This window comes from Mustela lutreola, chromosome 10 (assembly GCF_030435805.1).
Source record: "Mustela lutreola isolate mMusLut2 chromosome 10, mMusLut2.pri, whole genome shotgun sequence".
Taxonomy (NCBI): Eukaryota; Metazoa; Chordata; class Mammalia; order Carnivora; family Mustelidae; genus Mustela; species Mustela lutreola.
In genome coordinates, this window is record NC_081299.1 from 14,036,345 (window position 1) to 14,048,600 (window position 12,256).

At 46.1% G+C, this 12,256-nt stretch overlaps 1 protein-coding gene across 3 annotated transcripts in view; it reads left to right on the forward strand.

Annotated features, from left to right (window-relative positions):
- Positions 1-256: 256 nt before the first annotated feature.
- Positions 257-12,256, forward strand: part of OTUD3 (OTU deubiquitinase 3) — a 29,905-nt gene continuing 17,905 nt past the window's right edge. For all 3 annotated transcript variants that reach the window (XM_059136526.1, XM_059136527.1, XM_059136529.1), the window contains exons 1-2: positions 257-605; positions 7,805-7,953. In XM_059136526.1, coding sequence (XP_058992509.1) covers positions 385-605; positions 7,805-7,953 — 370 coding nt within the window. In that variant the 5' untranslated portion in view covers positions 257-384. The remainder of the gene's footprint in view (positions 606-7,804; positions 7,954-12,256) is intronic.

Below are 12,256 nucleotides of genomic sequence, written 5' to 3' on the forward strand. Positions count from 1 at the left end.
TTTCCTTACTTTGGTCGCCGCTCTGGCCTCCGACTTTTCAATCCTTCTCTTTCTCCCCTTGACGATCCCCTGCCTCCTTCTCAGCAGCCACCTGCTCCTCACTCCGAGCACCACCCACCGCCGGGGGGAAGAGCCGAGCCAACAAAGCTCGCCGCCCCTCTGGCTCTCACAGGCGAGCTCTCTATGGTGCCTGCCCACAGAGCCACGCGGAGGGGGCGGGGCACATCACGTGACCCGGGAGCCCCGCTCCCGCGCAGGCGCGGTGGCCGCGTTGCCGTCGCCGGGCTCCGTCGCCCGCGCCGCTTCGCCTTTTTGGCACCTGAGACGGCCGCCGGGCGGTCCTGCGGCTTTTCGTCTTGCAGCTGCGGGCCGCGCGTCGCGGCCATGTCCCGAAAGCAAGCGGCCAAGGGCCGGCCGGGAAGCGGCAGCCGGAAAGCCGAGGCCGAGCGCAAGCGCGACGAGCGGGCGGCGCGCCGGGCCCTGGCCAAAGAGCGGCGGAACCGGCCGGAGTCCGGCGGCGGCGGCGGCTGCGAGGAGGAGTTCGTCAGCTTCGCCAACCAGCTGCAGGCCCTGGGGCTGAAGCTGCGGGAGGTGCCGGGGGACGGGTGAGGCGGGCCCGGGAGCGCGGGAGGCGGCGCCGGGGGACGCGCGGGGCTTGGCGACCGTCGCCCGCTCGCGTCCGCTCATTCATTCCGGAGGCGCCGAGCGCCACCGCTTCCCAGTGCGGGAGGGGGGGTGGGGGTGGATCCCTCCCCTCGGGACGCTCGAGTAATCTCAAATTGACGTCGTGGTGGCAGAGGCCGCGAGGAAACGGTGAAGTGGTCCCAAGAGACAGCAGTGGAGCCGGTCTCCTTGAGATAGGTGCCCAGGAAGGCCTCTCTGAAAGGTGACATTTAAGCCGAGACCTGGAGGAATGAGTTGGAGCTGGTCCCTCGAAGAGCAGGACAGCACGTAGGGCAGTCAGAGCGACGCCGAGACCGGGAGAAAGAGGCGAAGCTCCGCTTGGTATTACCAACACGCGGCCCTTCTCGAGTTCTTACTGTTGGGCGCTGCGCTCCTTTTACGCTTAGCACGTTAGGTCTTTGAGGGCCTGCTGTTGACTGACCTGAAAGGTAACTTCTCCAGTTCTGACTTCTGCGCGCCCGAGTTTCTCCTCTGATGCTTAACTCCAGCTTGCTTGGGGCTCAGACTGGAATCTAGGGCGAGCTCTTTTAGGGAACACGAGCTAAATAAGTGGGATGGGAGGGAGAAAATGGGGAAAGGGAAGGGGATATGGATCCAGAAGCATGGATGACAGCGGGAAAAAGAAGAGGGCGGGGGGGGGGGGAGAACAGTTGGCATCCTCATTGCAGGGATAGGTCAGAGGGAGTCTGGTTGCCAAGGTGGGTCACTCTGGAAGAGACATTAATAATAGCCTGGCTGCTGCTGTTCTTCCCTGCATTTAAGGGCTCAGAAAGGGCAGAGGGGAGAATAAGATGAAGTTCAAGACCATATAGAATTGCCTTACTTACTAAGCATGGAAAAGAGGGAAGAAAGTGTTTTTTTTTTTTTTTTTTTTTTAATTTCACATCACACTGTACCTTATTGATCAAGACAGTGTATGAACTGGCACTAATTGATATTTCCCATCTTTTCCTGCATATGTTCAGTGCTTAAACACTTGGCTTTAGAGCTTGGTTGCATTTTACTCACCATCATCTAGCGTAGTGCCTAGTACATAGAGGGCATGCAGTGCATTTTTGTTGTACGAATGAATGATAAAAATGTCACAGAGGCCAACTGCACCCTCAGGAGGGGCTCGCAAAGGGACGTTTTCTTAGTGGAGTCACTGCCATTAAAGACTTGCTTTGCTGTGTCTTGCTTTTAGCCTAGTACTTTGATTTCGTCAAATATAGTTTATTAACTATTCTGGGCCTTACTTATCCTAATCAGACTTACAAGCACAGGACACTGCTGTATAAACTAAAATACTTTACAGTTGAGTATTTTACACTGGGATTGAGGTGAGGCTCTTCCTTGCAAATGATTGGATTGCTTGTGTCTGTTATACTGGACATGGTATTCTCAATGTCAGGGTGCCGGGGAAACTGAAGTACTCAGCAGAAGGTTGCTTCTGAGCAGGAATTGCAGCACAGGGAACTGTAAAATCCTGAGGGAGCTCTCACAATGTGATGGAAAACTTTGGGGATACTACCTCTCCTCTGCTCTGCCCCCCAAGAGAACATAATTTAGTTAATTCAGCAAAGGTTGAGCAAGAGCTGGGAATCCATTGATGACTAAGATACTTAAGGAATTCACATCTAGTAAGAGATAAATGAAAAAGGGAGCTTTTGACCTAGGGACTCCTTTACACTCCTGAAAATTACTGAGAACTCCAAAGAGCTTTTGTTTATGTGGATTATAGCTATCAATATTTACTGTATTTGAAAGGAAAGCAAAAATTAGAAACACAAGACTACACAAACACACATTCCATTAACTGTCAGAATAATAACTTATGTATCATGTAAGCTCTGGAAATCTCCACTCTATACTTGAGAGAGAGTAAGAGTGCAAAAGATAAGTGACATTTTAGTTTTGAACTCAGGAATACCCCGAAAGGGTCTCAGAGCTACCTTCCTCTCTCCCAAACTGGGCCCCACTTTGAGGATGGATGATACAAATAATTACAGTTTGGTATGTTTTTAACAGTGGCCGATTATAGTACTATTGAGAAGAGGTGGCCAGCACTCCCTCAAGCGATCAGGGAGGCCTTCTCATTTATTCATCCAATGTTCAGTGAGCTTACACCACACCAGCTGCCTCTCGGAGGAGGTCATACTCTGACTGGGTCATTCCCATACCAATGGGAATATGCCAAGAGAACATTCCAGGCTGAGGAGTAATATAATACATGTAAAGGCACAGGAGCGCTTTATTTTTTAGAGAGATAGGAGTTGCTTCGGATGCAGGAGTATCAGGGTAGAAGGGTAGAACACTGGCAGGGAGACTGCGGAGGCCAGAGGAATGTTCATGTCTCTCCCTTCCGGGGTCACTGTTCTTGAGACAATGTTAGTTAAAATGATCATGATAACTCCTTCTGTGTGTTCCATGAGGCTCACCACTTTTGGTTCACACATTCTTCCCACGGGGACCATGAGATGGGCTGTGGTTCAGCCTTCTAGTGTTGTGGTGCTTTTGAATATAACGACAACAGGCTTTATCACTGTGCAGTGAATGGGGTTCCCTGTGTATGTGATGGCTTAGTAGGTATCATCAGATTCTTTATTAATATTTATTGAGTACTCTTGGTGAAATATAATGAAGTTATGATAACAGAAGTTGACAGCCTCCACTCTTCGGTCTTTCCATTCTGGTCTGATGTCCATATTGAGTAGCCTGACCTAGCATCTCACTGTGGAGGCATATTCACTGTAGGCGGTATGGTACTTAGAGCATCCTGGCACCTCTGGGCACCTGCTGTCCTCTAATGTAGCCTTTACGTGACATGAGTCAATTTAGCCTAGATTAATCTCGGAGCTACTTACGGGGTTTGTCATGCATCATGGGCCGCCTTTGTATTTGTCATGTCTGGAGGGAGGGCCAACATAAATTAGATTCCGTTTCAAAACAAAGAAATATTTTAACCTTGGTGTTGTCCTTAAAAACGTGATTGGCATAGTGTGAAAAGAATGTCTGATTGGATTGGGCAGTACAATATTAGCATCTCTGAACCGTATCTAGTTGCATCTTACTAAATCTTGGCCTCAACTTCCTAACTAATTAGTAGTGTTCTACAATGAAAACGTTAAAGAATCACTAATTTTAATCATTTATCTCTCCTAAGCAAGTTATTTTTTAAATTTTTGTTTTGCTTTTGGAATCTTAGGATTCCAGTGATGGAAGGGTATTGCCACATCACCTTGTTACCTGCATCCTGTGGACAACTGCTCTGCATCTCGCTCACTGGTTTTCAACCTTGCTGGCACACTTAGGGAGCTTTGGCAAAAATACAGTGTCTGGGCCTCTTGTAGATCAACTATACCAGAATCTCAGGCAGTGGGACTTGGTTATTGAGAACCTTTAAAATATCCACAGGTGATTCTAATATGCAGCTGTAATTGCGAACCAGGGAGCTAGAGTCTAGAGTTTAGGCTAGTGTTTCTCAAACTTTAGAATTTGACAGAACCATTTCGAGGAGCTAGGTTCTTGGGTTTAACCCCAGAAGGTTTGAGTCAGTAGGCCTGGGGTGAAGCCTGAGGGTTTTCATTGCAAATAAGTTTTCAAGTAGTTAGGGAATCACACTTTGAGAATCAATGATCCAGACCAGTGCTGGTCCGATAGAAATAAAACAGGAGCCAATATGTAATCTAAAATTTTTCCGTTAGCTACATTAAAAAAATAAAAAGAAACAGGTGAAACTAATTTTAATATATGTCACTGTATGTCATAATATTGATATGTTAAAATATTATTGTTTTGACAGAGACAATATAAACATTTTTTTTAAACATCTTTTTTTTTTTTTTAAAGCTTCTATTTATTAATTTGACAGAGAGAAATCACAAGTAGATGGAGAGGCAGCCAGAGAGAGAGAGAGATAGGGAAGCAGGCTCCCCGCTGAGCAGAGAGCCCGACGTGGGACTCGATCCCAGGACCCTGAGATCATGACCTGAGCCGAAGGCAGCGGCTTAACCCACTGAGCCACCCAGGCGCCCCGACAATATAAACATTTTTAATGAGATATTTTATGTCTTAAAATACTATTCAAAATCCAGTATCTTATCCTGAAAACACGCTGCAGTTTCAGTTAACTACATTTCACGTGCTCAGTAGTCACACGTAGCTGTTGGCTACCATTGTGTAGAGCACATATATAGACACCGAGGATTGCCAGTAGACAGAAATTTACAAAATCCTTAGTTTATGACTTGTTTCCATAGAGCTAAAATTTCCTTTCATTTGCCTGAATCTGTGTCTCTAGAGGTCCCGTGTTTTAGTTTTATTGTATAGATAACAGCGTGCCTTTCACCATGACACACAGTTCGAGGTAGATCTTGTGTCCTGCCAAGCCCGCTGTAGGCGAAGCTGTAGTTCATGTTCTTCATCTTCTGTGGTTTAAAGCCACTTCCCATTGGAACATGTCTCTCTGAAAATGTGGTAACTTAGAATCGTATCTAGTACTCGAGCTGTGGTCTGAGCTCCCAGAGGACAAGCCCTGTCCCTCCCCTGCCCCCACCCTGCCCTTTCTGCACATTTACTACTATGATTGCAGCCTCAGAGGCCATTAGTTAGTTCTTTTGGCGGCTGTTACAGTATTGTCTCCTCCTGAACTATCACTGGGCACCCAGAACTCTTACATATCACTTATGTAATTGCTTTTTTTTGTGAACTCAAATGCAAGACCTTACATAGAACCTGGTAGTGCAGTGGTTCTCACCGGGAGATGATTCTGATGCTTCCCCAGGGAACGTTTGGTGATGTCTGGAGACAGTTTTGGTTGTTCCAGCTGACAGGGAGGCAGTGGAGGTGCCGCTGGCATCCAGTGGGTAGAGGCCCAGGATGCTTGTCAACATCCTGAGGTGCAGTGCACAGCCCCCACAACAAAGAGTCATCCCCAGAGGGCAGTAGTGTGGAGAAGCCCTGCCCTAGTGTATGGGGCTCAGGTGTGGGCTCAGGAAACGGGATCTCCTAGAGGGCCTTGGGGCACTGGTCACCTTGTGCTTTTGCTGGACTCCCCGAGGCCGCCCACTATGCTAAGCGTGTGGTGTTTGTTCAGTTTTCCTGTATCACTCTCTTGTAACTCTGTCAGAAAAGAAAGTGATTTGTCTATCCTGATTTTTCATTTTCATTACTTATTTTTAGTAAGCTCAAGGAGAGTTTGGTAAATAGAGACACATATCTTAAAATACTTTCAGCAGTTACTTCTAATTCCACTGTGTAGGGATAACTACAGGTAACATTTGCCCATGTTACTGAAAGTTCTTAGAAAGCATGTTACTTTCTGCTGAATACCATGAATTTAATGTAAAATAACTAAATACATAATTTTGTGCTAAATCACACCTCGTTTTTTTTTTTTTTTTAAGATTTTATTTATTTTTTAGGGTGCCTGGGTGGCTCAGTGGGTTAAGCCTCTGCCTTTGGCTTGGGTCATCATCTCAGGGTCCTGGGATCAAACCCCGCATCGGGCTCTGCTCAGCAGGGAGCCTGCTTCAGCGCCCCCCAACACCCCCAACCTCTCTGCCTGCCTCTCTGCCTATTTATGATCTCTGTCTATCAAATAAATAAAATCTTTAAAAACATTCATTCATTCATTTATTTATTTAATTTAGAGGGAGAGTGAGAGGGCACATGTGCCGACAAGCAGACTCTGTGCTGAGCACAGACCCAATGCGGGGCTTGATCCCATGACCCGGAGATCATCACCTCAGCCAACATCAAGAGTGTGAGCCATCCAGGCACCCTCAAAAGTAGACTGACTAGTGGTAGCAGGTACTAAGGGTTTAAAGAAGTTTGAGAGAAAAGCTTAAAGTTGAGAACATCTTATCTATTAGGTTACTTTTTTTTCTCATGGGTGAAAAAAGATGGCTGTTTTATTTTAGTAAAAGACACCTCAGTGTAGTATGCACAAATGCTATATTCCAGTTGAATCTTACCCCAAATTGATGCATAATTTTTTAGTTTCTAGTTTATAGTTTATAGAACGTGCATTCTTTAAATTTTCTCCTCCGCCTTCACAAATAAATAAAGTATATGTCTTTATATGCTTGAAGAGATTCCTGCCTTCTCCATAACTTTCTGTTGAAAACTCATTTTTCTGAGTTGGAAACAAAAACCTCTTTCTGCTGCACATTTAGGTCTGAAATTATGGAAGTAATGATTTATTTTTTGTGATGAGTTTACTCTTCATTTGAAAGAGCGGACAGTTTGGTGTGAAACTGGGCAACTATTGGGCTTCCCAATGGCTTATTGCCTTAGTTTCAAGGATGCTAGTTGGTGTTTGTCTTGTTTTGGTTTCCGTGTGTCTGGGCTCTGTATTCGTGATATAATTTGAAATTTTAGAAGCCTTTGAGGAGTTTCCAAGTAAAGATAGCTCTTAAAGTTTACTATCAGCATTTTAATTTTTGAGAAACAAAAAATGGCATTTAAAGTTTCCATCTGGCAGGAGTAACAGTGGCTTTGTGGCTCCCTGGGCGGGAGGAGAGGAGCCCAGGAGGGAGAGTGTCATTGCACAGTACAGCTCTGTGTTGTCCGCGGGCTTTCCTTCTCCTGGTCTTCTCCACTATGTTTATAGGACCCAAATAGGATGTAGAGTTCAATTGCTTGTATCAGGAGCTTGACAAATTGCTGTCTTTTGGATACTCTTTGTTAGATGAATGATGGTAGCTGGGCAGCTGTAGCGGAGCTCGTTTCAGAAAAGAGGTGGTAGATAGGATTTATTACTTGGAAAGGGCCTCTGGGAATCACAGTCCTTAGGTGTGGAATGGCCTGTAATGTCTGGACCCTGTCTTCAGGTGGTTACTGTATCACCACCTGCATGAGTCGAAGCAGCTGAGACTGGGGAAGTTCATTGACTTTCCTGAGTCAGCTAGCTGCCAAGTGGGGAATGAGGTCCAGTTTGTAGCCTCTCAAGAAGATGATGTGGTTGAATGCCTGCCCTAGTGCTCTCCCCACAGTATTTGGGAAGAATCCTGGACTGTCAGCATTGAAGCTTTATCTCCAGGGGAATGATTCCCATCAGTGGCCTAGTGCAAAGCGTCGTCATTTCAAATGAACTAAGTTCATTTTTAAGAGGTCTTGACCAACATTTTTGTTTTGATAGCAATTGCCTGTTCAGAGCACTTGGTGATCAGTTGGAGGGACACTCACGAAATCATCTCAAGCACCGACAAGAGACAGTGGATTACATGATAAAGCAGCGGGAAGATTTTGAACCCTTTGTAGAAGATGACATTCCTTTTGAGAAACATGGTAGGTTCACTGTGGGACACTGGATCCTCTAGGAGTAATGCATTGGGTAATTAAATCCATCAGCATTCAGGGGTTTCATTTCATAAATGATGGCATTCATTTATTCAAAAAATATTGGTCTGCCTTCTAATAGGCAGCATGCTAGGCAGTTGGGAATCAATAGGTTAAGGTATCTGTACCCTTAATAAAAGTGATGCTGTTAATTAACCTGAAAGCTATTTAGAACTTCTTATTCAGTGGGAGGGGAATCAAAGAAGCCTATAAAATGTATACAGACTGATCTTCATTTTGAAAGGTACAGAAACACACACATACACACTAGGAAAAGTGGCTAAGTCCTAACATATTATGGTTGGTAATTCTTGGTTCTGCTTATTTTTCAGAAACCATTTCCTTTCAACAACTTGGAGGTATAATAACACCAATTTATAGGGGTTTTGATAAGGATTAAATTAGATAATATAATTAAAATAAGTTCTTAATAAATGCCAGCCATCTAGGTGTGGTGGGACTATGACAACTTTAAATGTTCTTCTGCATATTTTTCTGATTTTCAAAATGACCACATACTGCTTTTTTTTTCTCTGCTGAGCAGAGAGCCGGATGCGGGGCTTGATCATGACCCGAGCTGAAGGCAGTGGCTCAACCCACTGAGCCATCCAGGCACCCACGTATTGCTTTTATAATCAGAAAAAGCAGTAGTCATTTCAATTTCTCACCAGAAACCCAAACACAACCACTTTTCTTTGAGGCAAGTCAGTGATTTAAATTAGCTCAGATCTAGTAAGAAAGTACATATGAGCTTCCCCCTGCCTTTTATTTAAAAGATTTTTACTTATTTATTTTAGGGAGAGAGAGAGAAAAAAAAAAAGAGTGTGCACAGGGGAGGCGCAGAGGGAGAGGGAGAAGCAGAGTCCCTGGGGAGCGCAGAACCTGACACGGGGCTTGATCCCAGGACCCCGAGATCATGACCTGAGCTGAAATCAGGAGTCTGATGCTTAATTGACTAAGCTACCCAGGAGCCCTAGTACATTTGAGCTTTTAAACTTTAAGGTTCGGGGTACCTGGATGGCTCTGTCGGTTAAGCATCTTCCTTCAACTCAGGTTATGGTTTCAGGGTCATGAGATAGTGCTCTGTCCTGCATTAGGCACCCTGCTCAGGGGGGTGTCTCCTTCTCCCTCTGTCTCTCCCCCATTTGTGCTCACTCTCTCCCTCTCAAATAAATAAATAAAATCTTAAAAAAAACTTTAAGGATCTACTAAACAAGGTGTTGATATATTTGTATTTTACAACTAACATTATCATCACAGGGCTCACATAATACCCTTACTAGGAAAGAGACAGGATTGTTCTGTGTTTTAGAGAACTAATTGTGGATGCCATGTCAGGAATGGATGGAGAAAGACTGAGCAGGAGGATGAGTTAGAAGCCTGTCCACACTGGCCAGATGAAACAATAAGACAGGCTCCACCAGCTACTTGGGGGTAATCAGTAGAATCCAAGCTAGGACACAGTTTGGTATCATAATTGACAGGCCTCTTTGGAGGTGGGGAGGAGGGGAGGAGGAGGAGACAAAAGTGGTTTGGAACGTTCTGGAGAATGGCTGGGTAGTTGTATCCTCTCTCATCGAGAGAGAGGGCAGCAGGAGGAAGACCTTTGGCAGGGAAACTATCCATGACCGCAAAGCCTTTTTCATTGCTACCTAGGAAAGGACTCATTCATTAGGCACCAGCAACAAAGGGGCCCAGCAGCAAACCACCCCCTCCATGAGTAGTTTGTGTTAGTCACTGAGTTCTAATGGTTCCTTTCTCTGGCTCAATTTCTGTCTGGCAGATAACAGGTTACCAGATGGTCAGCTGTTGACAAGTGTGGGTCTACAGGGCAAGTTTTGCAGTTTAGTGCTATATAAAATGAATGGGGTCATTCGTCCAAGTAAAATATCATTTTGGGTGGAGAGAGTTTTCACTTTGACTGGAAACACTGTAATATCCCCTGTGGATATCTGCAGTGGAGTCACGTGGTAGATTTGGGGTGCGGCAGGAGAGGGGACTCCAGCCTGCAGCCAGCAGCATGATGTGATGATCCCTGTCGATGCACTATGGGAGTCTGTGTTGTTGAAATGCCACTGGGTTTGCCTGATGACTGGTTGGTGCTCTGTGAGAATTTGAGCATCAGAGGTGTGAGAGGTGGCTCTGGCTGCCATAGCGGAAAGAAAGGACCCTGAGAAGTCTGCACATTCCATTCGAGTGTCACCAGAAGGCTGGACTTGCTCCATGTATCACTCTTCTGGTTAATGTGGTTTTAACGCCTGCCTGCCTTTTTACACCGTGAGATTCCTGGGGACAAGGACTGTGGTTGTTCCGCAAAGTGGCTCTGCCTGGCACGTGGTAGGCACTCGGAAGACGTTTGTTAAGTGAATAAATAAATGGCTCACTTAGCTCTTTGGGGCCTGGTTACCCTGGAGGATGGCTGTGTTGTTTACGATCGTTCTTTCCTTTAGACTCTGGCTCTCCAGCTGCACAGAGACCTGAATCTGCTCAGTGCCTTCTCCCCCTCTTATGCCCAGTCATTTATTAAGGCTTGTCACTTCTACCTCCGTGTCTTTTTCTTTCACCTCTTCTCCCTCATAAAATCAAGCCTCGGGGCCATTTGCTTAGACTTCTTCAATACTTTCTGGACCGATTCCATTGCCTCTTGAGACCCCTTGAGTTTGTCTTCCACATTGCCGCCAGAGTAGTGAGCTAAATGCACATACATCTAAGACTGCTTTTCCCCATCAAAAACCTGTTGGCTGCTCCCCACGGACCTGAGGATAAAGTCTAAACTCTTCAGCTCTTGTTACTTCTCTACCCTCGTCTCTTGCTGTTTCCCGCTCTGTCTTCTGTTCCCCGCCCCCCTGGCTCTCGGCAGTCCCAAGTTCGCGCCATACTATACAGCGCACAAGCTCATCCTCTCTCTCTCTCGCCTCTGCTTGGAACGTCATCCGTTCCTCTTCTGTCTGTCTCCTGCTCGCCCTTTAGGAGTCAGTGCAGTTGTCTGCTGAGAAGCTTGTCTGATACACCTTACCTCCCCTCCCGCTACCAGACTGCGTTGTGGTCCTGACCTGGAGTCAGCCAGACGGCAGGGTTTGGGGGCACAGTCTCTCATAAGACTTCCCTCTCTTCTTTCTTTCTTTCTTTTTTTTTTTTTTTTAGATTTTTAAAAATGTATTTGACAGAGAGAGAGATAGAGCAGGAACACAAGCAGAGGGAGTGGGAGGAGCAGGAAGCCCAATGCGGGGCTCAGTCCCAGGACCCTGGGATCATGACCTGAGACGAAGGCAGACGCTTAACGACTGAGCCACCCACATGCCCGACTTCCCTATTCTGATACCAGCTGCAAATTGGGGGTTTCCCAGAACCAGGTTCAGGTTCAATAATTGGTTAGAAGGACTCAGAACTCACTGACGGTGGTTATACTCACAGTTACAATTTTTTACAAGGAAAGGATATGGATCAAAATTAGCCAAGGCCTAGAGTCAGGGAGGGTTACACAATCACAGAATACTGTCAGCCAGGGAGCCCCCCGACTTCCACATTTACTGGGGCCTCATTACGTAGCTATTATTGATTGACTGCCTAGATGGTTGCTCTCAGTATCCAGCTCCCAGTCCCCCAGGTCTTCCTACTGTCATGTGGCCAGAGAGGCCCACCACGAGTCACCTCATTAGTATAAACTCAAGTGGGGCCAAGGGGCCCATCATCCTTTCACGTGGGAAATTTTAAGGGTTTAGAGGTTATTACCTAGGAGTCCGGGACAAAGGCCAGACCTCTCTGGGTGAGGCCAAGTTCCTTACTGTACATCCCTTCCCTGCGACACTTACGCATCAGCGATGCCTGTTTTCTTGTTGTTTGTCCCCCACTGGTTGTAGACTCCTTGAGCTCAGACTGTGACCAGCTATGTAATGGCGTGGTCAAGAGCCAGGGCTTGGAGTCAGGCTGCCTGGGATGCGGTCTCTGCTCTGCTATGTACTGGCTCTGTGACCTTGGGCTCAGTTACAAACTGCTCTACCTGGAGGATGGTATGCACGATGATGTCTCTTTCAGAGAGTTTTGAGGATTAAAAGTAATAATCCAGAAGTGAGTAGAGCCGTGCTTAACACCTAATCACACTCATTAATGCAAACTGAAGGTTACTCTGGTTGTTGTTCGTTTCCAGTCCTACAGAGTTAAGCATATAGGAAACAGTAAGTAATTAATGAGGGAAGAAATGACTCCTTTCTTTATGAATGATTGGTACTCTTCCAAGTAGCAGACGACATAC